This window comes from Ceratotherium simum, chromosome 6, assembly GCF_057802395.1.
Source record: "Ceratotherium simum simum isolate JZ-2026a chromosome 6, ASM5780239v1, whole genome shotgun sequence".
Taxonomy (NCBI): Eukaryota; Metazoa; Chordata; class Mammalia; order Perissodactyla; family Rhinocerotidae; genus Ceratotherium; species Ceratotherium simum.
Genome location: NC_141905.1, coordinates 58,077,911 through 58,104,634, shown reverse-complemented (window position 1 = coordinate 58,104,634; position 26,724 = coordinate 58,077,911). Strand labels below are relative to the sequence as shown.

Genomic DNA, 26,724 nt, shown 5'->3' with positions numbered 1-26,724 from the left:
TTCTAACAGACTCCCAGGTGGCTCTGCTGATGCTGGTCCAGGTGCCAGAGATGTGGGGGCTGAGTCCCCTGCTGTGGGATCCCGGACTCACTCACTAACAGTGGTGTGACGCTGCCTGCTGTGAGGCTGCCCGTGCTGGGTGCACCGAGTGTGCGACCCCCCACCGTGTGTAATTCAATCCTCCCGACCTCACTGGGAGGCCCGTGTTGTTGGAAGGGGAGACCCAGGTGTCCAGAACTAACTGCAGGTCTTGCCCAAGGTCACGCAGCGGGCTGGTGGCTGAGCCGGCCTCAAGCCTCACCCTCCTGATTCCCAGTCCTGGATTTTTCAACCCTGGCCAGCCCCCCACCCCACCCCCAGCCCCATAAAGACAATTATAAAGTACTAGCAAACAGTAGCCGACTCTCCCCGCCCTGGCCGAGAGCGCCACCCACAGCCTCAGTTAAGCCCCATGACCCCCAGATTATTCCCACCTTACAGAGGAGGAGACTGATGCTCCCGGGGTTAGGAAACTTGCATGAGGCCCCTTGGTGGGTACGTGGCGGCTTTGTCTGCTCCAGGGCTGAGTCCTCAATCCGACAGTGAGGTGAGGTGGCCCAGAACAGTCAGGCTGCCCCGGTTCCCTCCTGGCCAGGCCCCATGTTGGGTGGGCTCAGGGTAACCAGTCAGGCTGCAGGGGGACGAGGGGACAGGCCAGGTCTCCCAGGGCCTCCCTGTGGCTTGAGGCAGACAGAGCAGGCTCCGAGCAAGCAGGTGGCAGGAACCCAGTGCCGACTCTGGCTTTGGCTGGTGCCCAGCGGTCCCCAGCAGGGGCCCCCACTGATCTCCTTAGAGGCCGGTCTGCCAGCAGGGTCCAATCTGGTTAGAGCGTGAAGGGGGATTAGCAGCAAGAACATGGGGTCCTGACCTCAGCTTCCCAGCCCCTGCCTGCCCAGCCCTGGCAGAGCTGGAGGGATTGGCGAGTGTGCAGGGGGTGGGGCGGCAGGAGCGGGGCCCCTGGGATGGTGCTCGGGTCAGGCTGGGGCCTGGCTGTCCCCTTCTCTTCAGGGACAGGGGCTAGCTGGGGTCGCTGGGGTGTTCCCACACCCAGGGGGCTGCTGTTGGCAGCAGATGCCTCTCGGGGCCCTTGAGCTTGGGTGGTGGGGTTCAGGCTGGGGGCACCTTTGCCTGCAGGACCCTTACCTTGAGCCCCCCAGGGTGGACTCTCAGGGGCTCCCACTCCCTCTCTTCCTGTTGGGTCCCAGGAGAGTCGCTCACCTTCCTCAGAGGCCACCCACACCTCCCTGCTCACGCTGTTGGTGCCGCCTCAGAACCACTGAGGGTGGATTATGAATGTTCCATAAGGACGCGTGAAGGGAGGCCTGGGCTGATTCAACAACATCCACCACAGGTGCTTCTCCAGCGCCTCCCTCCCTTCAGAGCCCTCATCCCGTTGGGTTTGCTGCCAGCCTGTCCCGCTCCAAGCCCCCGCCTTCCCGTCTCAGCCTCATGGCCTGTCCTAACTCCTTGTTTTGGTCAGGAAAATGCAGAGGGATTGGAGCAAGACAGTCACTTAAGGATCCACTTCACTTCAACTCAGCTAAAATTTACTGAGCCCCTGCAATGTGCCAAGCCCAGGGTTGCAATAGGGGAGCAAAAGACACAATGCCCTTGAGAGATTATGGTCTGGAGGGGGAGACAGATGTTAACCAAAAATCAGTATTTCATTATAAAGCTGGATTAGTGCTGAGAAGCAAAAGCACGTGGGTCCTGGGAGCCTGGAGTGGAGGGAGCCATCAGGGGAGGTGTCTGTAGACTGAGAGGTGAAGGATGAATAGGATTTTACTGGGTGAAGAGTGGAGGAGGCATATTCTAGGCAGAGGGACAGCAAGTGCAAAGGTCCAGAGGCAGGAGGGATTTCAGGGACTGGGGAAATCAGTACAAGTGGAGTAGTAAGCAAGGGTGAGAGCACACAGCACCTGTCACATCAGGTCCTACAAGGTGGGTGCCACTTCTCACCCCCATTTTGCAGATGAGAAAACTGAGGCTAGAGAGGTTAAGTGACCTGCCCAAGGCCACATGATTTCAATGGGTGAGCCAGGGCCTGTGAACTCACGTCTCTATTGTGACACTCAGCTGTGGGCTTTGTTTTCTACACCCTGGCCTCCCAGGGTGTGCTTCCTGGACCTGCAGCATCCGTGTCCCCTGGGAGCTTGTCAGAAGTCCAGGACCTCATCCTCACCCTTAGAATCTGTCCCCAGGCCGGTGTTTATCTCCCCAGTCCTGTCCCTTGTCTGGCTGCTGCGTCCTTGCTCTGGGAATCTGCTTTTCGCTGTCTGCCTGGGACTTCCTTCTGAGCCCCTGTCCACCCCATGGCTCTGCACCTCTGCTTCCCCCTGGGGCCAGGATCAGGCCACCAGCTACTCCTGGTTTTGGTTTGTCCTTCCTCATTCCAGAATCCTCCCTCTTCCAGGATGGCCTGTCCCAGTGTATCTCGTTCTGCCCTGACACACCCCAGGCCACACTCCTCCCCTCAGGGTCTGTGATAAGGTCACCATGGGAGGAGGATGGGGCAAAAATGAACAAGTTTGAGGGAAGCAAAGGAGGCACGGGGCCTGGGAAAATGAGATGAGGAAGAGTGTAGGTGGTGCCTTTTGGGTTTGCGTGCCAACCTGGTGGAAATGGAGATGAGAAACTTTATTTCAAAGAGGTTTGCGAAAGACAAGACAACTGTTGACCAGGTAGGGGGTCAACTGGGGCAAAAAAATGAGAACAGCTTTGTTTCTGATTGCCAGGTGGCGGAGGAGATGAGTCCAGGGAAGGCTTCTGGCGCCGCCTAGTGAGCAAACTGGAAACAGCAGTCAGAACCTTAGCAAGGGATTGGATGAGGAAAGCCAGCGTCTCTTAAATATTGCCAAATGGAGGTACTAGGACAGAAGCTTAATACATGAACTCACTTAATCTTCTCCACATTCCTGTGTGGAAGGTATTTTTGTCCCCATTTTACAAATAGGAAATTGAAGCTCTCAGGTGCGTTACTTCCAGGGCCCATGGCTGATGAATGGTAGAAGCAGGACTTGAACCTGAATCCTTCTCATTGCAGAGTTCAGGCGCTCTCCACCACCCGCTCTGCTGCCAGCGTGTTGCATTTTCCTCAGACTTCCAAGGCTCACCCGTTTTCCTCTGGCTTAGAGGCTGGCCTCTTTCAGGGTCTCAAATTGAGTTTCCTTTACTCATTTTAGCTGAGTGAGCTGCTCACTGCTGTGGGCTGACCCTGGGTGGGTCCCCCACCCCTGGACCCTCACCTGATGGACTGGCTCTTGGTGTCCCATGGTGTGCCTGCCTGGGGCAGTGTCTTTCCTCTGTGAGCCTTGGTGCCCCAGAGGCAAGTCTAAAACGCCATCAGATCACACCCCTCTCTGGTCTAAGCTGTCACCTTCTCTGGCCTGCAAGGCTTTTTCCTGCCGACACCCTCTTCCCAGCACCTTCTGCTTCAGACACACCCAACTTTCCTGGATCATGCCAGGCTCTGTGATGGCTCCTGCCCTTGTGCAGACTGTCCCTGCCCCTCCCTTCCCCACTTGGCTCCCCGTGTGAGTCCTTATAAAATTGCTTTTCCTGAATCATACTAGGATGTGATGCTATTATAAGAAACAGACACTTGAAACCCATTTATTATAAGGATCTGGTGTTATTGATTAGGCCACACTGTCATTTTTTATAAAGACCTCTGGAGAAATTCTTGTCTCATCTTAGTGCCCAAATCAGCTATACTCCTGAGAAACTGGTCCTTTTAAATGTATATATATATTGAGGATGCTTAACTGACCGGTTCCCCCTTTCCACCTCGGCTCTCAGAAAGCCTAGAGCCCACCCTCTGCCCGGACCTGGCAGATATGTGGGTCACGTGGTGCTGCCTTCTTGGTAACCGCCATTGATTTTCCTTCTTCTCTTTGCCCTACTTTTCACTCCTGCTCTCTTGCTGTGTTATAAATCCCTACAAGCCACCTTAAAGCCTTTCTGGAACAAGGTTGGCCTAAATCAATAAACTAATCAATACAAATAAAAAACTTTCCTTGAGGGATCATGGTGAGGATTAAACAGAATAATGGATGTGAGTTGCTGGTGCAGAGTTCCTTCTCAGGCGCGGCTGAAGGGCAAACTGCCAGCTGGGGCCCAGAGGAGGGTCCCCCTGGAGGTCCCCACCCGCTATGTGCCCTCCATCTTCCTGACTCTTTGGAAGTCTCCAGGCCACCGCCCCTCCCTGCCCGTGTCTTGCCCTCACCACACATGCTCCATTCTCCCTGATTCCCTGTGGGTAGGAGAAGGCGGGTGGCTGCGTCTGGCATGTCTCATCCCACTCCTCTCGGAAGTTGTACTGTCAGCAACAGGTTCCCCTTTCCCTCACCTCCCCCCTGGGTTCTCAAATGCCCTAAGAACCATGCACCTCACTTGCTGTGTCTTGGAGTAGTCAGCATGTGGTGGGCCCACGTGCTGGAGATCATCTGGTCCGGCCTACACATTTGACAAATGAGGAAACTGAGGCCCAAAGAGGGAAGTGATGGAGCCAAGTCTCCAACATATTTCAGTTCATTTGCATCAAATCTAAGCATGGCCCTGCCTTCCTCAAAGGCTCTCGGGGGTCCTCATGCCCTGAGTCAGGACCATGTTCTCTAGCACGGCTTCCAAGCCCCTCGTGTCTTGGACCATTCCCCCAAAACACCCCTGTTTTAGTCACTGATTGTTGTGTAGCCAATTACCTTGAAACATAGTGGCCCAAAAGAACAATAAATATTTATTATCTCACAGTTTCTGTAGGTGGCTGGGTGGTTCTGGCGTGGGGTTTTTCGTGAGATTGTAGTCAAGATGTTGGCTGGGGCTGTGTCTTAGTCTATTTGGGCTGCTATAACAAAAATATCATAAATTGGATAGCTTATAGACAACAAATATTTATTTTTCACAGTGCTGAAGGCTGGAAGTCCAGGATCATGGTGCCAGCAGATTCGGTGTTTGGTGAGGGCCTGCTTCCTGGCTCATAGCTGTGTCCTCACGTGGCAGAAGGGGCAGTGGAGCTCTCTCAGACCTCTTTTATGAGGACACTAATTCCATTCCCGAGGGCTGCACCTAATGACCTAAGCACCCCCCAAAGGCCCCACTGCCTAATACCATCACATTGGGCATTAGGATTTCAACATCGGAATTTTGGGGGGACACAAACATTCCGATCACAGCAGTCTGCGTCATCTCAAAGCTTGACTGGGGCTGGAGAACCTACTTCCATGATGGGTCACTCACATGGCTGGCAAGCGGTGCTGGCTGTGGGCAGGAGGCCTCAGTCCCTCTGCATGTGGGCCTCTCCAGAGAGCTGCTTGAGTGTCCTTCTGACATGGTGGCTGGCTTCTGCCAGAGTGATCTGAGAGAGGGTAAGGAGGAAGCTACATGTCTTTTATGATCTAGTCTCAGAAGTTGTCCACCATCACTTCTGTCATATTCTATTCTGTAGAAGTGAGTTACTAAATCCCACCCACATTCAAGGGGAAGAGAATTAGGCTCCATCTTTTGAAGGGAGGAATGTCAAAGAATTTGTGGACATATTTAAAACCACCACAAGCCCCCATAGATGCACACCAGCCATACCAAACTGCATGACATTCCCCCAGCCTGCCTGCCTTGTTCCTTCTTGCCTCTGGGCTTTTGCACGTGCTATTCCCATCTCTGAGAGTGTGCTTCCCTCTTTTCCCTTTTCTCTCTGGTAAACTCTGACTCACTTTTCAGGATCCACTTCAGAGCCCACCTCCTCCCCCTCAGGTGGAGTTGGTCACTCAGTTCTCCGAGCTCTCACGTCTCTGGAAATACTGCTCTCCCCGCGATTGTTGTAAGCTGGAATGTGAGTCTTTGTGGTCTCCCCAGCAGGGAGTCACCTCTCAGCACACTCTTGCTGAATGAAGGGATGGAGAATTCATGCGCTGGTACCCCGTCTTGTCTTCCTCGGGGCTATGAGAGCCCTTGGGTGGACTGTGTATCTGTGGTTAACTCTGCATACACGAGCCCAGCCATTGCTGGTGGCAGTGGGAGCTCCATCGAGGCGGGTGGGGCTCCCACATCTGCCTTGGCTTCTAGTTACTTAGGAACCCGTGTGACCGTGAGCCCCTGAGTGCAGGCCGTCTCTTGTTTACCTGTGTGACCTGCACAGCCCTTGCTGCCTATCCAGTAATTTCCCTGTCAGACCACCCTGCCCAGTGCCAGCATCCCGCTTAAGAAGAGGGAGAGAACAAGTCCACAGATTGAGGGAACAATAGAGCCAGTGCGGGAGGTACCACCGTGGTAGCAATCACTTGCATAACGCAGAGAAACTGGGGAGGGGACATAGCGATCCAGAGACGACAACGGGATTAGGCAGGTAATTAAAGGCTGACGTGCTCGCCTCTCCTTTCAAGAACTATGGGATTGGCGGGAATTGCGGAGAAAAGGAAAACTGAGACAAGCAATGAGGATGGGGATGCTGGGGGCAATTCCAGGAGCAGCTTAAATCCATGGAATAGAGAGGATGTCTCTGGGAACGTGGACAGACCAAACGGGGGAGCCAGAGACATGGCACAAATGACCCAAATCAGAGACCAAAGTGGAGAGAGTGAAGATGGGGCATTGCAGTGTTGGGAGGAGAGGAAGGAGGACGCAAGGGTCCGCTGGAAAGTATCGCCGCGGGCCGGGAGGAGGAGGCGACAGTTCGCTTGCCGGGAGCCTAATGCTGCTGTTGCATGAATGCTATAGCATTAAGGGGCGGAGACAGGCCGGTTATAGTGAAGCAGGACACGGGCTGGAATGGAAATTGTACAGGTTTGCAGGAGAGAGAGAAGCATCTGTGTCACAGGCTTGGGACACCCTCCTTCAAGGAGCAAGAACAGGGAACAGGGGGTGTTGATGAGGACAAAGCCCCTTCAGACCACGGGTGCCTGCAGCCGGTTGGGCAGCTGGGGGCGGGATGGCTGGGAATTGGAGGGGAGGGAGCTCACAGACCTTGGCTCCCACTCCATGCGGGGACAGGGCCTGAGGGACAGGTTTTCCAGGCTTGTAGTCCCCCACTTTGCACATGAGGAAACAGGCTGGGGAGGAAACAGGGCTGATCTACATACACACAGCCCAGGGTGGTGGAGCTGGGATTGGAACTGGCCTGTCTGCATTCAGGGCCCCGTGCACTCTGCTGTGGCTTCTGTTTTGTTGTCTCAGCAGGAAAACCCAGAGAGAGGGGTAGCAGCCCCACAGCTCAGGGGACAGTGTGCTGGGGGGCCCTGTTGGCCCTGTTCTTGGCACTCAAAGTGAACCCTGGGAAGGAGAGGATCAGAGCCCCACGGGCCTAGCCCAGGAGAAGGGCTGGGGGTCTGCAGAACTGCCCAGCTTTGGCTCCCATGTCAGGACAGTCAGAGCTGGCTGGCTGATGTCTGACACAGGGCTCTCGGGCAGGCCGCCTGGGTCCCCTCCTGGCCCCACCGTGGGTAAGTTACTCAACTTCTTCGAGCTCAGTTCCCTCCTCTACAAAGTGAGCGAGGTAACAGTTCCCCCTCCGGCTCCCACTCCCAGGGCTGCGTGCAAGAGGAGGCTCTGGGACCTGAGTGCCTGGGTTCAAATCTGGAGTCACCACCCGCCGGCTGTGTTCCCTTGAAGAAGCTGCTTAACTTCTCTGAGCCTCCCTCTCCTCCTTTGTGAACTGGGGATGGGAACAGCATTTGCCCCACGTTTAGTGCGAGGGTCAAGTGCATTCATGCATGCGGAGCTGGGCCATGCAACAAGGCGGGACGTGCTCAGAACACGGCGGCAGCTGGTACCACCACCGTGGGAAGGAGAAGCTCCCCGGAAAAGGGGCATTTGTAAAAGTCTGTAGTGAGGATGTTGAAAGAGGGGAGACAGGCAGGTGGACGGTGCCAGAGGCCCAGTCCTGCCAGGGAGAGGAAGCTGGCCTGGGGCTCGCAGGGGCTGGGGATGTGCCGAGTCCCTGCACTGCCTCCTCCCTCACATCAGGACATTACTAATGACGAAGTCCTCGGTGGTCCCTGCCCTCCAAGCACCAGCCCTGCAGCGCCCTGGCCACCCTGCTCCTGACCCCAGTGGGGGCCCAGGCTGTCAGTGGTGGCTCTGCTCCCTGCAGTCCCCGAGGGCATGGAATCTGGAGTCAGATGTCAGACCCAGCCTGGAGTTCAGACCTGGGTTAGCCACCTGGCCGAGTTCCCTGGGATCCAGTCATGCCTTCTTCCGGAGCCTGCGTTCCTGCTCAGTAAAACACAGAGTGAGGAGTTGGTGCACCCACCACAGGTCCCAGGGCCGCTGTGGGCGGTCAAGAAGCCCCTCCTTTGCAGCTCTGGATGAAGCTGCAGGGCCGAGCTGACCTCTGAGGGTCTGGCGGTCAAGGTTGGGGTGCCCTACCCCAGGCTTCTCCCTCCAGCTGCAACCCCTCTGCCCAGAGAAGGGGAGGGGGCTGGGCACGAGCTCCAGCTCATTCACTCATTCACCATGTACTTCGTGTGCGCAGCTGTCCGGGCGCGGTCTGGCCCGCCTCACCTCCCTGACTCATCAGGGCACCCTGGAGAGATCTCTTATGACCAGGGTTCTCTCTCCCTCTGGCGTTATCCTTGCAGGGACCTGAGTGAGAACACCATCCAGGCAATCCCCAGAAAAGCTTTTCGTGGAGCTACAGACCTCAAAAATTTGTGAGTACAGGCCTGGGAGGGAGATGGGCTCAGGGGCTGCAGGGGCCCCCGTGGCAGCATCCTTGTGGGTCTCCCCAAGCCGTGTGGTCCAGGCAGCCAAGCAGCTGGTCTGGGTTCTGAGATGGCTGGTGCCAGCATGGTCTTCTGGAACATTCTGGGGTCAGAGGAAACAGGCAGCCTTTGGGGACCGTGAGTGTCATGAACTGTGGGGTGCTTGGGTGATGTTCTTGGTGCATTTAAAAGGACAGTCTCTGTGCCCTGGCCCTCCAGTGGATCAGGAGGGCTGGGTTTGAGTCTTCTCTTCCAGGGACATGTTGTGTAAGTTGCTGCAAGTCGGTTAACCTCACTGAGCCTCAATATGTTGTTCTATAAAATGGGGATATCATAGTTACCTCATAGGCTTGTTCTGAGGTTTAAATGAGATATGGAAATAAATGCACATTGTCAAATGCTATTTAAATGTAATGGTTTATTTCTAATATTCACATTTATTCTGGTCCAGGCCTACAACCTACCCGAGGTCTGGCTACAACAGAGATGACAAATGCCTGGCATGTTTGTCACTCCCGCCAGGCCCCCAAAGCCTGTAGTAGACATTGGTAATTGATCACTGCATTCTTTTCCAAGGGGCCCAGATCGCAGTTGCGGTTTATTCTGAAAGTGGCCCCTCAGGTAGCCGCCGCTCATCGGTCTCACTTGGCACTCAGGCTGAAATCTGTTTGCCAGCTCTGGCTGCCACCACTCCTGTGACAGACTCATTTAGCAGCTGCCAGCACCCTCTAGGTGGTCTCCAAAATGGGAGGGTGGTGCCTGCTCCCTGGGAGATATGCAAGGTTGGGTAGAGGAATATAACTTTTATTTATATTTATTGTTTCAACTGAAGATAAGAAATAATTTAAGCTTTTATTACTTACTATTTGGATTGACACATATGTGCTGAACAAATGATTCGGGTCAGGCCTCTTTTTTTTTAAACTGATGGAGTGCTTGATCAAAATGTTTGGACACGCCTGCTCTAGGCAACGTGCCCTCGGCTCTACAACTTTCTTTCGCTTCACAGACAGCTGGACAAGAACCAGATCAGCTGCATTGAGGAAGGGGCCTTCCGGGCTCTGCGGGGGCTGGAGGTGCTGTAAGTAAAACCGGGCAGGGAGGCAGAGGCCTGGAGAGGGCGCCCGCCTAACGCAGGAGCCGAGGTGGGTGGAGTCAGGGCCTGGGAGCAGCAAGGAGGCAGGAGACCGGGAGGCGGGTTCCAGGCCCAGGGCAGAGGCCATGCTCTCTGTTCTCCAAGACTCACCCCGAGGATGGGAGGACATGTGCCCATGGGGTCAGCCCCACGGCAGCGTGACCCAGGCTTCCTCTGCTCATGAGGTGGCCCAGGGCAGGTGGCTGGGTCTTCCAGGAGTTTCTGACACTTGAGGCAGGAATGCCTCCCCCTTCTCCGTCTAAACCCCGCCCTCTCTTCCAAGCCAGCCCAAGCCTGCACGCATCTTCTCCCTCTCCTTGCTGCATCTCCCCCATCCTACCAGACGTGGAGTCTATGGTGCAGCTACCCTGTAATCACCGCCCAAGTTCAGGGCTTTCCCTGAGGGTGGCTCTCTGTCTGGTGGTCTTCGGTGTGGCTCCCGTGTCCAACCCAGTGCCATCCACCTCAAGGGTAGACGATGGAACAGGGTGTGAGAGTCTGCCCATTTGTCAGAGAGAAGCCCTGTCTCTTCCCACGTAACTTCCCATTGGGCAGGCTTGAAATGACTCTGGTCTCCCCGTTCAGGACCCTGAACAACAACAACATCAGCAGCATCCCCGTGTCCAGCTTCAACCACATGCCCAAGCTGCGCACCTTGTGAGTCAGCCGGGGCGGCCGGGAGCACAGCGGCAGAGCGCGGCCGGTGCCAGGGGCGGTGGGGAAAGGGGGCGAAGGCTTCCGCAGGCAGGGGAGGGAGCTCGTTCTCCTCTGCACCCCCAGAGGCCAGCACAGGGTGGGGGCTGACTGGAGTCGGAGGGGGAGGGAGGTGATCTAAAATGGAAAGACGTTGAATGTCATTTATATTTGATTTTTCTTTTCTTTTCTTTTTTTTTTTTTTTTTTGAGGAAGATCAGCCCTGAGCTAACATCCATGCTAATCTTCCTCTTTTTGCTGAGGAAGACCGGCTCTGAGCTAACATCTATTGCCAATCCTCCTCCTTTTTTTTTTTTTCCCCCAAAGCCCCAGTAGATAGTTATATGTCATAGTAGCACATCCTTCTAGTTGCTGTATGTCGGACGTGACCTCAGCATGGCCGAAGAAGTGGTGCTTCGGTGCGTGCCCGGGATCCGAACCCCGGGCCGCCAGCAGTAGAGCGCGCGCACTTAACCGCTAAGCCACGGGCCGGCCCTATATTTGATTTTTCCTTGGAAAACAAATGATTTGTCTTTGTGTTTGGAAATGAATTTTGTGATTTGGGGCGGTGGGTCTGTGTGAGCTCAGGGAGATGAATCGGTATCCTCTGGGCACACTCCAGCCAAAGGGGCGCCACGGAGTGTGCTGGGAGGGAGAGGGCAGCCACCAGGGAGTTTCCCGCTGCTGCAGATAATCCCCAAATTGGGGCTGAGCTGTGCAGCCGACTGAGCATCTGAGCGTAGACTGGGCTTCGGCCGAGTGTAGCCGGGGGCTCGGCCCCGCCTGGGTGGAGGGGTTCCCACTGTTTGGCTGCGGGCTGGGGGCCCAGGTGGGTTGTGAGCCGCCCTGTCCCCCTGCAGCCGCCTGCACTCCAACCACCTGTTCTGTGACTGCCACCTGGCCTGGCTCTCGCAGTGGCTGAGGCAGCGGCCAACTATCGGGCTCTTCACCCAGTGCTCGGGCCCCGCCAGCCTGCGCGGCCTCAATGTGGCCGAGGTCCAGAAGAATGAGTTCAGCTGCTCAGGTGGGTGCAGGCCCTGCTGGGGCTCTCAGCTGCCCATCACCTGCCTCCTGTCACCCCTTCCCCCCCCCCCAACAGGTCTTGTTCCCTCCCATTACCTTCTGTCACCATGCATTAACGTCTGGCCCATCTGTGACCTCCTGTCTTCACTCGTCACCTCCTTTTTCTCCTCATCACCTCCTGGACCACCCACCATCTCCTGTCCCCATCTGTCACCTCTTGTCCCTACTTATCACCTCCCTTCCTTGCCCATTGCCTCCTGTCCCTACTCATCACCTCGTGTCCCCTTCCACCCCGCCTCACACCCCATCCATTATCTCCTGTTCTCACCTGTCACCTTTGTCCCTACATATCACCTCTTGTCTCCATTCACTTGTCCCTCCTGCCCCCCTACCCAGCCTCTCCTGTCCCCCACCCATTGCTCCTCTGCCATCGTCCCCTCTGCTCCACCACGTTTTTGCTCACCCAGTGCCTCCTCCCATCTCCTCCCATCTTCCTCCACTCTCTCACCTCCCCGCTCCCTGCCCCTCCTATTACTACCTCTCCCCTTCTCCCATTGCCTCACCCCTGCTACCTGGAAAACTCATTGAATTGGGCCTTCTAGCCTCAGTGTTAAATGAGGTGGACTCCAGAGTCTGTACCCTCCATCTCCCACCCGGGAGCCTGTGAGAGCCTCCTGACTGGCACCTCACTTCGTCTCTGGATCCTTCGATCTCCTTACTGCAGCCAGAAAGACCTAAAAGGACGCACAAGTCCGGGCAGGTCACTGCTGCTTCGTACTCGCCATCCCCCCAGCGCTCCCAGGAGAGCCCAGACTGCCATCAAACTCTGCAAGGCCGGGGCAGGCTCATCTCAGCCTCCCCCAGTCCGGCGCCTCCTCACTCCCTGCGTCCCAGCCGTGCCCACCTCTGCCCTTCCTGGAGCAGGTGCCTCCCCCTGGCCTTCTCGCGGGCTGTTCCCCTGTTGCGCACACCCTTCCCGCCTTGCTGCCTGCCAACTCCTCTTCCCCCTGCAGAGCCCAGGGAGCCTTCTCTGACCCCAGAGGAGGTCCCTGATAGACCGGAAGCTCCATGAGCACATGGAGTACGTGTGTCGGGGTTTCTGGCCATATCCTCAGCACTTGGCCTGTGCTTGGCACAGAAATGCTCAAGAAATGTTTGCTGAGTGAATGAATAGTTCTCAGATCCACAACAGAGGATGAGGGGCTGCCCATTTCTCCCAAACCTGTGGGCTCTGAGCCCTTCAGCCACGTAGCGCTCTGAAGGAAAAGCATGTTCTGGGCTTGGCCGCCTCTCCTCAGTGCGAGACTCTGGGGGAGGCTGCGGCTGTCACCTCCTCCACAGCACTGGCAGCGCCGGAGACTGCGCTTGAACACCGCAGTGCTCGTGGCTCATGTGTGGGAGTGAGTGTGTACACAAGAGTATATGAGTGTGTGTGACAGCATGTCTGTGTGAGTGTGTGTGTGTGTATGAGAGTGAGTGTATGAGTGTATGAATGTGCATTGTAAGTGTGTGAGAGAATGTGTGTGAATGTGAGTGTGCAAGTGTGTATGTGTGAGAGTGTGTGAGTATGTGTGCACGCATGTGTACGTACTCGTGTGTGAGGAGAGCCAGCGCTGAGGCAGCTCCTCTGAGTAATTGTAGCTGCCACAGGTTTTAGGAATAGGAATGGCTAATTCACTTGGACAATTTTTATTTTGAAAAGAAACCTTTTTCTTTGCATTTGGAATACCTTGGTCTCTATATTTGGGCATTTTTTCCTCCTCTGGAGTCTGTTCACCCTGGCAACCCCTTTCCCAAGAAGGGCACTTTCACAGTTTTCCAGAAGTTCTCCTAGCTTTGTCTCCTTGATCTTGGCGCCCACCTTTGGGGTGGCCAAGGAAATGATTAGAGGGTAGAAGGCTGGTGGGAGTGTAAATTGGCTCACACTCTGCAGACCTGTATAGCAGAAGCTACGAAAGCTCATCATTTGTCTGCCCCGTGACTCTGTGACTCCACTGCGGGGTATGTGCACATGCTCTGCAAAAAACACCTCCAAGAATATCCAAGGCAGATTTTTTCATAATAGCCCAGAGTTGGAGACAACCCAGATGTCCATCAGCAAGAGAATGGATTAACTATTATGATATATCCATGCACTAGAATACTACTCAGCAGTGACAAAGAACAAATACTGAAACACACAACAACACAGGCAAATCTCAAAGATTTCATATGGAGCAGAAGAAGCCAGACCCAAGACAACCTGCTGTCTGATCTCGTTTACGTGAAGTCCACAAATAACCAGGACAAATCTCAGAATAGTGGTGACCTTGGGGAAGGGGCGTGTGGGAGCCTTCTTGGGTGATGGAAATGTCCGTGTCTGGGGGCATGTTTCCGTGGGTGTATCCATAAGTAGAAATTCAGCCAGCTCTACACTGAATATAGTGCACTTTATATAATTTATACTTCAATTAAAATGTTTATATACAAATTAATGAATGTCAAGGACTCAGTTTCCTCACCTGTAAAATGGCCACAATAGCATTATGCTCCTCGTGTGCTGAGCAGTGGGATTAAATGAGATGCTGCACGTACATCACTTATCCCAGCGTGTGGCACAGAGTGAGTGCTCAGGAAATGTAGTCCTTGTCATCCTCGGGTGACAAACAAGGAGACGGGGGCTCAGAAGTGTTGAGTGACTTGGACTAGAATCCGGAGCTTCAGAATTTAGACTAGGATTTCCTAGTGTGCAAATCACATTCTCATGCAGCACCGTTAGGTTCACATTCAAGTTCAGCAAACATCGAACAAGTACCTGCGATGTGCCAGGCACCCACAGAGTTACATCAGGTGATCTCCTCTGGTTCATCCTCATCCAGAACAACACTGTGTGCCCTGTCCCCACCCATCAGTGTGTATCTGGGCAGGGAGGTGCTGACACAGGACACCCTGAGGTCACAGCCCACTGTTTCCGCAGGCCAGAGGGAGGCGGGGCGCGTGCCGTCCTGCACCCTCTCCTCCGGCTCCTGCCCGGCCATGTGCACCTGCAGCAATGGCATTGTGGACTGTCGTGGCAAAGGCCTCACCGCCATCCCCGCCAACCTGCCGGAGACCATGACGGAGATGTGAGTACAGGGCAGGGTGGGTGCTGGGACACAGGCCCTGGTGGTCCAGTGAAGAGCCGGAGCAGGTGCCACCCCAGGGCTTGCTGAGGCCCCACAGTGCAAATGGAGAAGGCACAGTTTGCCTTGGCTGGGCTGAGCTCTCTGCTTAAGGCTGGGAGACTCCGCAGGGTTAGGGAGAGGTGTCCCTCTGTGCTCCATCTGTCCAGCCCAGCTGGGTGAGTCTGCTAGAATCAGTTACTTACTGTTAGCATCATTCGTGGGCCCCTTTCAGCCACGGCAGCCTGGGATAATGGAGCCTGAATCACAGCAGCCCCTTCCTCTGCCCATGCCAGCCCGTCTGCTCCAGACGGAAGGTGGGAGCAGGCGCAGGAGGGCAAAGGGCCTGGTTTAGGCGGGTGAGCCCAGCAGGCAATAGCCGGGGCTGGGGTGACCTGACCCTGGGCTTCCTCTGCGTTCTCTCTCTGCAGCCGCCTGGAGCTCAATGGGATCAAGTCCATCCCCCCGGGAGCCTTCTCTCCCTACAGAAAGCTGCGGAGGATGTGAGTGCTTCCCGCTGCTCCCTGGGAGTCAGCCTGCGGCAGGAGGAAGGGCCTGGACCAGGCATGCCACAGCCACGGTGCAGGTCCTGACCCTGCCTCCCGCTGCTGTGCGGCCCTGGGCAAGCCTCCACCTGGCCTTCCTGCCAGGCTCATCTGTGACGTGTGGATGGCGGTGGTGTGACTTCCTTGCAGTGTTGTCGTGAGGCCTAAATGTGGTGCTGAGCCCGAGTCTGGCACGTGACCAGAGCTGCCTGTCCTCCTCCCATTTCAGCTGGGGCACCAATAGGAGCAATTGTGGACGTGAGAGGGGGTGTAGGTGACAGCTGGCATGCGGGGTGAAGCCTTGTCGAGAACAAGGCTGGAGTCCCCTGCCTGTGCACAACTGCACAGGGAAACCGTGGCCGTGGGCTTTTCAGATGGATGCGAGAATTGGCCCCTCATTTCTAATTTCAAAGAAACCCTGCCCTCCCTTGGCCTCTGGGAGGTAGAGGGGACCAGTCAGGGCTTGGTGGCTGCTGAGGGATGCAGCCACCCTCTCTCCTTCTGCTCACCTTGCAGAGACCTGAGCAACAACCAGATCGCGGAGATCGCCCCCGATGCCTTCCAGGGCCTCCGCTCCCTAAACTCGCTGTGAGTAGCAATGCCAAGCCTCCTGCAGGGGTCCAGGGCATCCCCAAGGAGGCCGCCAGGGCCCAGGGTCCCTCTGGTGGGTGCTGGAGGGGGAGTGCAGCCCTCGCCCACCCTGGCCTCAGTGGGTCTCCCTCCGGCTGCAAAGTCCAGAGCTGCTGTGCCCAGCTCCCTCTTCTTCACTGGTGGACCCTCCGCAACTGGGAAGGGGTAGAGGGAATCAAGGGCTGAGTGTGTGGAAAAGCTAGGCAGAGCTGTTGCTCCTGGCAACTGTGATGCTTTCCCAGCCATGGTGGGGATTTTCCCAGCATTCTTTGCAGCAGTCATCTGACTTGGCCCAGACCTCATGTTGGCCTGGCCTCCCCACAGAGGCCCAGCACTCATGCTCCTAAGCCTTCTCTGGGTCATCTACAAGGGTAGCAGCCACGAGCTCCAGTTGTGACATCTGCCGCACCTTGTATCTTTTATCCCAAATGTGCTCTGATCCCAACTTGTGGTGGCTGATGTGGAGTCGGTGTTTTTCTCCACCTCTCTCCAGTATTCCCCTCCCCTTTCCTTCATGTGTTTATTGGGGGGTCTGTCAACCACGAAACGTCATGCAGCACCGAAAATTCATCTCAGAAATATTACTACATCTCTCTTTTTCTGAGAACCTTACTTCTGAAAACCTTACTTGTAGCCCCAGGTTCACCATGTCCCTCACTCTCAGAGGTCCCACAACACTTTGTCTCTACAGAGAGTGCACTCAGGGTGCCCTATAGTCGGGTGAGCTCCCCATCGGTAGAGACCATTTGTTGCTCTTAGGAATGAATGTTTTTGCCTGTCCCTTGGCAGCAGTGGACACATGCCTTGCATAGATGAGGGGCCTAGGAAGTGGAACAGAATGGAACTCCCCCTTGGGGAGTACAGGAGGCTGCCAGCTCAATGCCTTCTGTGTGTACTCTCTTTTCTGAGAGTAGAGTCTGAGGTAGTGGATGGGGCCAATTGTGAATGGCACCCTTTAAGTTGTGCAGTGTACAACCTACACAGCTGTACCTGACAGCCTGGTGATGGGTCACTATCATTGACTGAGGAGATCGGATCCTGGAGGTGGCCTGCCAAAATGCAGGGCTCTTCCTCTGAGAAGTGAATGAAACTCCTCCTAAGTTGGAACATGACGATAACCCATTTCAGTGGATTCCTGTTGCTCATGGGTACCTGGTTGAAGCCACCTCCCCACTGATGTCATGCAGATAGGTCTCACTGACAGTGTCCACCTCGGCAGGCCCTGCCCTCATCTCCTGGCTTCGTCTCCCACTCCCTCCATTCTCCACACAGCCCATTGAGGGATCTTTCCAAATGCGGATCCGATTGTGTCTCAGAGGCTTCCTGGTGCTGGCTCGGTAAAATCCAAGCCATTGTCCCTCTTGTTCCCTCCACTCAAGCCACACTGGAGCTCTCCACATGGGCCAAGCGGACCCCACTGCAGGGCCTCCGCTCCTGTGCTCTCCTGCAGGGATGATCTTAAAGCCACGTTTGAAGACACGGCACACGCTGTTTTTACTCAGACCGAATGTTGGCAGGGACGGCTTGTGGACGCTGCTTGTGATATTGGGAATGGAATACATCCCCCCGAACCCCCCCCAGGCTTTCACCGCCTGCCTGAACCGTCCCTGCCTGCATGCCTTTTGCAAACCTTTGCTTTTTTTCTAATTATACACAGAATTCATGCTCAGTGTAGAAAACTGAAAATACTACAGTATAAAAAAATGCACTTGCAATCCCACCATCCAGATCTAACGCTTGGGTCTGTTCCTTTCTGGTGTTTCTGGAAAGACTTGCTTGACGTGCTAGAGCTCGTACCGCATGTGCTGTCTGGCATTCAAGTTTTTTGCTGTAATTCTCTGAAAATATGTTAATTATTCCTGCCCTTGGGATTTTCTCCTCTTGGAACAGTTTCTTTTTGGATCCCAGACCAGGTTCATTTCCTGTGAGGTTCCCCGAAGGGCCCCTTTGCAGCTTCTGTGGGATCCATGTGTGAGGGCAGAGAGTGGGTGGGTGGGGCTGCTCCTGAAGTAATGGGGACCCTGGGCCCTTTAGCCTACAGGATACCTTTGTGCAAACTGGAAAGAGGTGACCCTTTCCTAGCACACTTCACTGCCATCTGCTGGCAACTTGTTACTACGAACATACACCGCTACCATGTGGGGCGTGAAGGGCTTAGAGGTGGTGCCATTGTGTGGGCAGGACTTACACAGCTATGCCCCGGCCCGGAGGGCTGTCCTCTAACTGTCTGTTTCTGCTGCCTTTTCTCCAGGGTCCTCTATGGGAACAAGATCACAGACCTCCCCCGGGGTGTGTTTGGAGGCCTGTACACCCTACAGCTCCTGTAAGGGCCCATCCACGGGTGTCCTTGGGTGGGGCCCAGGGAGGGGTCCGGTATTCCTCTGGCCTCTCAGACTTGCCTTTTCTGTCTCTTTGGGGTGTGGGACTCACTTGAGCCAGGGAGCTTGGAGGACAGCAGACCAGCAGACTGGTGGGGCTGTGAAAGGCTGTGGGGTCTGCAGAGGCCAGAGGGGTAGGGAGAGGCAGATTCAGAACTGATGGCCTGAGCAGAGAGGCTCCTGAGACGCAGCCTGCGTTCCTGAGGAGCTCAGCATGGCTGGGGACAGAGTTGTCTCCTGCAGAGGACAGCCAGGGCCAGCCCAGCCTCCTTGAATCATGAGAATTCAGGCAAGGGTTCTCTCCCAGAATCCAAGAGGCTCAGAACCCAAATGCCCCGTCTCAGCTGCCCGGGAAACCCAGCAGAGCTCCGGGAAGGAGGAGGGGCCCCCAAAATGCCTTTGGGAGGGGGCCTTACCACCATGCTCTCTGCTCTCCAAGAATCCTGTGGGCACCTCTAGCAGTTCCTCGAAGGAGAGGAGACTGGGTGGGTTAAGATGGTCACTGTGCACGGAAAAGGCAGTTGGAGTTCTCGGCTCCTCCGCATGGAGTGGGCATCCAAGGGCCGGATTCCCTGGGCCAGCTCCCGTGGTCTTCGCCCTGAGATGAAGCACGCGCGGTGCCGAGGAAGGTGCCCAGGACATGTTGATGGGGCTGGTTCTGTGCTTCTCCCCTCACCACCTGGCCCTGGCTCTGCCCACAGGCTCTTGAACGCCAACAAGATCAACTGCATCCGGCCCGACGTCTTCCAGGACCTGCAGAACCTCTCTCTTCTCTCCCTGTACGACAACAAGATCCAGGGGCTCGCCAAGGGCACCTTCACCTCCCTGCGGGCCATCCAGACCCTGTGAGTATCCCCTCGTGCTCCTCCCCTCCACCCCAGCAGTGGGCCTAGGGGGAGTAACAGCCTCCAGCTACAGGCTCCTGTCTTGCCCTGTGCCTTTTGCTCACCGGGAGTGGCCTCTTATAGAAGAAAGAGCACAGATTGGGTAAGACAATCCTGGGTTCAAATCCCAGCTGTGCCTCTTATTGGCTGTGTGACGCTGGGCAAGTTAATTAGCTTCTCGGGGCCTCCGGTTACTCATTTGTAAAATGAGGATATCATCTTCTTCATAGGGTTGTTATGAGATTAAAGGGGATATTGCTACAGAGCTTAGCTCATTATAAATGCTTCTTAAATGCTGGCTACAATTAATAATAATAATAATAACGTTATTATGGCCCATTGATTCTAAAACATATTATCTTTACATTAACAGCTCTGAAATTGGGGTGCATATTACATTCGATGGCATGTCATTTAATTGGCAGCATTTTGTTCTTTTTTTTTTTTTTTTTTTTTAAAGATTTATTTATTTATTTTCGCCCCAAAGCCCCAGTAGATAGTTGTATGTCATAGTTGCACAGCTTTCCAGTTGCCATATGTGGGACACGGCCTCAGCGTGGCCGGAGAAGCGGTGCGTCCGTGTGCGCCCGGGATCCGAACCCGGGCCGCCAGCATCAGAGAGCACACACTTAACCGCTAAGCCACAGGGCCGGCCCATGTTCTTTCTTGATAATACATAAAATAACAGTGCATCTTGCAACTGATCATGTCTTAAGTCAGAAGAGATATAGTAACAGCAATGATGATTATAAAGTAAAAATTAGAGAGCAACAACTCTAGGAATTTGTTTTAACCTTTTATTATAGGAAATGACAAGCATATAAAAAGTAGCATTGTAAACCTCCCAGGATTCATCACCCAGCTTTAGCTCACAGCCAGTCTCCCTCTCTTCCATGCCTCCTGAACTGTTTTGAAGTAAATCCTAGATGTCATTTATCATCTACACAGACTTCATGCATATTTATAAAAGGCAAGATTTCTTTAAAAACAAAACCACAACACTATTATTATATCTAAAAATTTAACAATTCTTTAATCTCATCAAATATCTAATTAGTGTTCAAATTTCCAAGTGTCTCATACATGTTACACACTTTTTAAAATAATTTGTTTGAATCGGGATTTAAAGAAGGCCTGTGCGATACGATTGGCTGACACTGGTTGCTGTATCGCTTAAGTCGTTTTTAATCTACAGGTGTCCTCTCCATCTCCTTTTTCCTTGCAATTTGTTTGTGGAAGACACCGCATTCTTGGGTCCATCGAGTCCCCCACAGCCTGGACTTTGCTGGCTGCATTCCTGTGGTGTAGTTTCACACAGTCCTGTGTCCTGTGTCCTGGCTAGAAAATGTCATCTAGGAGCTTGATCTGGTTCAGATTTTTTTTTTTTTTTGGCAAGATGACTTTGTAGGTAGGGTTATATACTTCCATCAGGAGGCCCGTGATGTCTGGTTCTCTCTCTTTGTGTAATAAACACAGCCGTTGATTTCAGTGGACCCGTTCATTCGTTAGGGATCCTGAAGCGGTGATATTTGAATTCTAACATTCCTTCTTCATTTGATAATGTGTTGTGGTTATGCTTTCAGAAAGAGTCCGTATCTTTTAGCTGGAATGCTTCCGTGTAGGGAGACTTCTCCTCATCTACTATTTGGTTAGACTCAGGCACTTATGTGGTCTCCTCCATTCTACACCTTTGGTTCTGAGCCTGGAGTTTGACTCGATGCCCTGACCCGTGGGTCCTGTGATGCGTGCTTATTGGGCATTTATTATTAATATTATTGTGGCCGTTGTTGTCACCATCCCTGCCACTGTTTCTCTGCTGGTCAGTGCTCTCCATCAGACACTATTTGCACGGAGTGCTGGGATAGGTGTGAAAAGGTCGAGTAGAAGGCACAGCTCCTGCTCCCCGGTGACCCTGTACATCAGGAAGGGTGTCAGCCAGGAAGACAAACTCATTAAAGCCTGTACACCCGCCTGCAGCCCACTCCTGCTAATTAATTTACTTACGGCCCGGGAGAGGGAGCACCACAGGGAAAACTTGCCAAGTACGTATGTGACAGTAGAGGTTACAGGGAGACATTGGCGAGGTGGATTATTTTACGCAGCTGGCGGAACGTCCGAGACAAACGCACTAAGGAGATTTCAAGGGGGCCACACACAGGGAAGCCTTGGGGATGGGGAATGGGACCAAGGGTCTCATGTGAGGAGCCGTCTCCTCCTCCTCAAGGTGGAAGGAGAGTGAATAAATCAGATTTCGCTCCCGGGGGTGGCCTCTGTCTGTGTGCATTTACCTGGCTAGATTTCAGAGAGTGCTTCTGCCCTCCCAGCACCATACCTGCGATCTTGGCCACTGCCACCAGGGCAATAGCGGGGCACAAAGCTAGAGCCAAATGTTAGAACAGAAAGGCTTCCCGGAGGCAAGATAGTCGTGGTAGTAACACTGAGAACAACAGTCATCATGTTTATCGAGCCCCTCCTGAATACCCAGCCACTGTTCTTTACATGTATTATCTTAGTTAATACTTACAATGGCCCATGGAGGTAGGTCCTATCATCCTTGACTTTCTGGATAAGGAAACTGAGGCAGAGGGAGGTTACATGACTCACCCAAGGTCACCCAACACCTAGTAGAGCAGGGATTTGGTCCCAGGCGTCTCTTCACCATTAACTGAGAAATTAGTTTGCTTCCCCCTCAATTGTGCTTTTTCCATAAGAATAGACCTCATTATTTAAGGCTGTAAAGCAAAACTGAACTTTCATGAACAACTATTATATATTAACAACCGAAGTACAATTTGGAACAAGAATAAAAGAAATGCAAATCCAAAGTGCAATCCGATATTCTTATTCCAGCCTCGGGTGGTTAAACCTCTTGACTGGGTCTTGTGTCAAACCCCAGCAGGTTTATGCTCACCAAATCTTGTCTGATTTGTCCACAGCTCCACCATCTGTGGCTGAGTGCGCTGGGTCACAGTACTGATTTTGCTATAGTTTTATTTCCCCCAAGAGATTAAAAAAAATTTTTTTTAAACAACTTTAATGAGGTATAACTTTCATACCATAAGATTCACCTGTTCTAAGTGTACAATTCAATGATTTTCAGTAAATTTATAGTTGTTCAACTATCACCACAGTCCAATTTTAGAACATTTCCATCACCCCCCGAAAATCTCTTGTGCCCATTTACAATCAATCCCTGTTTCCAGCCCATCCCCAGGCAACCACTAATCTAATTTCTGTCTCTATAGATTTGCCTTTTCTGGATATTTCATAAAAATGGAATCATAAGATATATCATCTTTCATGCCTGATTTCTTTCACTTGGCGTAATGTTTTTGAGGTTCATCCATTTTGCAGTATGTATCGGTACTTTGTTCCTTTTTATTGCCAATAACTTTCCACGGTATGGATAGACTGCGTTTTGTTTATCCATTCTAGTTGATGGACATTTGGATTTCCACTTTGGGACCATCATGAATAATGACGCTATAAATATTTTCTTACAAATCTTTGTGTGGACGAATGTTTTCTTTTCTCTGGGAATTTCTGGGTCACATGGGAAATTTATGTTTAACATTTTAAGAAACCGCCACTGTTTTCCAAAGTGGCTGCACCATTTTACGTTCCCACCAGCCGTGTGTTACAAGGGTTCCAATTTCTCTACATCCTTGCCAACACGTGGCATCGTTTGTCTTTTTGTTTATAGCCATCCTAGTGGGGATGAAGTGGTATCTCATTGTGAGTCTAATTTGACTAATGATGTGGAGCATCTGCCCCAAAAGATTTTCACTTGCGACTTAATACATATTCCAAGAAAGACACCGAGAATCAGTCTTCCCTTCTTCCTTCCACAATCAGAAATGTTCATGGAGATAACTGCAAGGCCACATGGGTAGCGTATTTCTGGATGTGCCTTTTACATGATTATCTTTTCCCACTTTTTTTTTTCCTTCCTCCTGAGCATTTCCCGCTCCCTGTCCCTTGCAACTTTTAAACATTCTAATTTGTATCAAATAGTTAAGTTTATACAGAAGCCACTTGACTCTGTGGATGGTTCAAATTTTTATAGGTTGGTTTTGACACAAATAGCTTGTTCTTAAAGATGATGTATTCTCCTCTGCACCCCTTGAACATTTTAATACATTTCTAAACAACGTAATTGAGTTGATTTTAAACAGAGTTTTCTACTGAGATTGTGATAAAGGGAAGCAGTTAGTTCAGGCCAAGGCCAGGCACTGAGGCACAGACGGATGTGGATGGGTGGCTGGGAAGAGCCCAGCGCAATCCCGGAATCCTAGTGGTTTTTAAATTTGCTACAAACTCTGCCCAGGGAGTCAGCAAACATGTCTTCTCTGTGCAAGTGGACAGTTTAAATCGGCAAACCAATGTCAAACTGGATGCAGAAGGGGTAGGAGGGGCCCAGCCTACCTGGTGGAGTTGAGAGGAGCCAGGACTGAGGCAGGAAAGTGGGGGGCGCTGGAGAGGGGAGTGGCAGAGACGGCTGGGCAGGAAAGGCTCCGACCAAGCGCCCCAACCAAGAGCCAGAGGGCAGCGCAGAGATGATGGACGGAGAGAGAGTGGCCAAGGTCTGAGCTGAGCTGGGCGCCCACCCTGGGCGGGGTTCCTGCTTCTGTGTGGAGAGTTCTGCTGCCCTAGTGCGGGGCGGGGCTGAGGCCAGTAGTAGATGGCTTGAACTGATGGCATTAGATGGAGGAAAAATGGCCGAGGCCTGGTGAGTCCCCTGAGCTGGCCCCTGCTCTGTCTCCCTGTATTTCTGTGCAGAAGCATTGGCTCTCAGGTACGGCAGCCAGGACAGATGCCAGAATACTCTTCCCTGGCTGTTTTGGTTCGGAAAGCAGGGTGTGCCCAGTGCCGTGGTGGCCCAGACACAGGCAGGCAAGCTGGCTGCTGGGGCAGTTCAGATGTGGCTGGTCTGAGCCTGCTGGGGCAGTCAGGACCCGCAAGTGGGAAAGCCACCCACATGGTCGCTCACAGCAACCCAGGTTCCCTCAGCTGGTGTCCCTGTCAGCTGTCCCCTCCGCATGTTTATCCTGCTGGTAACACAGGCAGCCCGGCCAGAGAATATGAGCGGTTCCCCAATGAGTAACTACTCAGTGATGTTTTCTTAGTTGCCTGTGAAGAGATGGCCTGTGAAATGGTCAAGGGGAGGCAGCCCCTATGGCCTGGGGTGGGGTCGGGTGGAGGTTCCATGTACAGATGAGGGGCTGCAGCAGGCGCTTTGAGAGCCTCCCACCCCAGCTGCAGGCCCAGCCTTGCCAGCCCTGCCCCAGCCCCTTCCCCACAGAGGCTGTGGGAGAGAGGCTGCTGCTGCTGAGGCCGCGGGGCTGGGACAGCCCATGAGTCACGGCGCTGGGGTGTCTAAATGCCTCGGGGCATTGATGGTTCTGGGTTCTAGTGCCCGTTCTGTCACCTCACCTGTGGAAGGACAGGGGCACTCTGGCCAGTCTCCAGGTCACTCCTGCCTCCATTAATGTTTGTGAAATGTCCCAGGGCAGAGGGAGGGACAGGTGAGTAGAAGGAGAGGGGACAGAGTGAGGCTTGAAGGGGGTGTGTGGCAGGGGCAGCTGAAAATCTCCAGAGCCTGCACAGACCCTTCCCCTCTGCAATGCCCTGGCAAGACTTCTCTGTGGTTGGTGGGTGCCCCCGGGTGGTGCATTTCTCTCCAGGGGCTGGCCCCGGGTTTCAGGCCACAAGCAAGCAGCGAGGCCCCGTCCAGGTGGAGGTCAGTGCAGGTTTGCAGCCCTTGTCTCTGATCCCCGATTGGCCCCTTTTGGACAGGCATCTGGCACAGAACCCTTTCATCTGCGACTGTAACCTCAAGTGGCTGGCGGACTTCCTGCGCACCAACCCCATCGAGACGAGCGGGGCCCGCTGTGCCAGCCCCCGGCGCCTCGCCAACAAGCGCATCGGACAGATCAAGAGCAAGAAGTTCCGGTGCTCAGGTAGCTGCCCACCCGCCCACCTGTCTGTCTGTCCGCCTGCCTGTCTGTCTTCAGTCTGCTCAGGGACCCCCGATATTTCCTGGATAACTCCAACAAGGGCATCCTAGGCAGCTCTGGACCCACGCTGGATGGTGGAGGCCCCAAATTCTAGACTTGGCTGTTCAGTCCCACCTCTCGTTTTCCTGAGCCCGAGGGAGGAGTAGGGCTTGCTGAAGGTCCCCAGGGACCCAGAGAAGGAGCTGGGTCCCTTTACCGCCAGGCCAGTTCTCTTTTGTGCCACTGCTGTCAAGCTTCTAAGACACTCGGGAGGCCTGGGAACCCTCCTCAAAGAGATAGTTGCTTCCTCTGGGCCCTGGGGCAGCAGAAACAGCATCTGGCTGGGGATGGTGTGGGGCAGCTTCTGAGCCCACATCCTGGTCGGGAGCCTGATGTTCCCTGCCCCGTCCGCATCTTGGGCACATGAGAGTTCCCAGGTTTTGCGCTCCCTGAGAGGTTTAATTGGGTGTGGTGCTGTCCCCAGCATCAGCCTGGGCAGGGAACATCTGTGCTCCGTAGTAAGGCCTTCTCCACACAGAGGCTGAGCGAATAGGCTCTAGGGCCCTGATTTGGGCCCCCAGTGTTATTCCTGGGGTGGCTTCACCTGGGCAGCAGGGCTGGGGGCTGGGCTCTTCCTGTAAGTCCTGGATGATCTCAGCATCATAGCATTTCTGCTTCTCTCCCCAGCCAAAGAGCAGTACTTCATTCCAGGTAGGAGAGGGGAGACCAAGGCCAGCCTGGGTGGAACGGTGGCAGTGGGTGGGCGGGGGGCTGGGGCAGCAGGCCGTGGGGGCCTGGGAGACCCAAGGCTGCCTGGAGCCTGCCTGGGGCCCCTCAGCCCCCGGCCCGCCCTCTCACCGCAGGCACAGAGGATTACCAGCTGAACAGCGAATGCAACAGCGACGTGGTCTGTCCCCACAAGTGCCGCTGTGAGGCCAGCGTGGTGGAGTGCTCCAGCCTGAAGCTCACCAAGATCCCTGAGCGCGTCCCCCAGTCCACGGCTGAGCTGTAAGGGCCCCCAACCTCTCCACGCCCCTCACCTGCCCCTAGCTCCCCCTAACCCTCCTGGGCCTTCTCTGGGTTTCCCTCTGGTCCTGCTCTGTTTGGGGACCACTGGAGACACCCACATGGCAGCTGCTGGCTTTGGCAGGAAGCAGCTCGCCCCCTCCGCAGCCACTCTGCATCTGCCTCACAGCCCTACACGCCCTTGAAGCAGTCTCTGGCACCTGGAGCAGGCCACCAGCCTCAACCTGGGGTGGCTTTTCTCAATCATTCTTTTGCCTTCTTTGGAGGACATCATTCCATTAGATCAAGTTGGGGCTTAAGCCATCCTTTAACTATTACTTTTATTTCTCTAAAAATATCAATTTGTGCACATATATATGCATGTGTGTAAATACCTACACATATCTGTCATTTATGTTTGTAAATTTTCATGGCATTTTTTATGTTAAAAGTATCGCCATTCACCTCCAGCCTTCCTCGGAAGTAGGATCAATTTGCCTTTCCAGATAAATTCCTCTGGGAGTCCCCTTTGTTAGAGTCCCAAATAGTTTGTGTGGAAGATA

The 26,724-nt window shown here is 53.8% G+C and overlaps 1 protein-coding gene across 2 annotated transcripts in view; it reads left to right on the top strand.

The window, feature by feature from the left end:
- The window catches only part of SLIT1 (slit guidance ligand 1), a 177,466-nt gene that overhangs the window by 111,578 nt on the left and 39,164 nt on the right, over positions 1 to 26,724 (top strand). For both annotated transcript variants that reach the window (XM_004427897.3, XM_087432360.1), the window contains exons 5-16: positions 8,610 to 8,681; positions 9,742 to 9,813; positions 10,453 to 10,524; positions 11,421 to 11,584; positions 14,540 to 14,687; positions 15,155 to 15,226; positions 15,785 to 15,856; positions 18,150 to 18,221; positions 18,978 to 19,121; positions 24,957 to 25,120; positions 25,844 to 25,867; positions 26,020 to 26,164. In XM_004427897.3, coding sequence (XP_004427954.2) covers positions 8,610 to 8,681; positions 9,742 to 9,813; positions 10,453 to 10,524; positions 11,421 to 11,584; positions 14,540 to 14,687; positions 15,155 to 15,226; positions 15,785 to 15,856; positions 18,150 to 18,221; positions 18,978 to 19,121; positions 24,957 to 25,120; positions 25,844 to 25,867; positions 26,020 to 26,164 — 1,221 coding nt within the window. The remainder of the gene's footprint in view (positions 1 to 8,609; positions 8,682 to 9,741; positions 9,814 to 10,452; positions 10,525 to 11,420; positions 11,585 to 14,539; positions 14,688 to 15,154; positions 15,227 to 15,784; positions 15,857 to 18,149; positions 18,222 to 18,977; positions 19,122 to 24,956; positions 25,121 to 25,843; positions 25,868 to 26,019; positions 26,165 to 26,724) is intronic.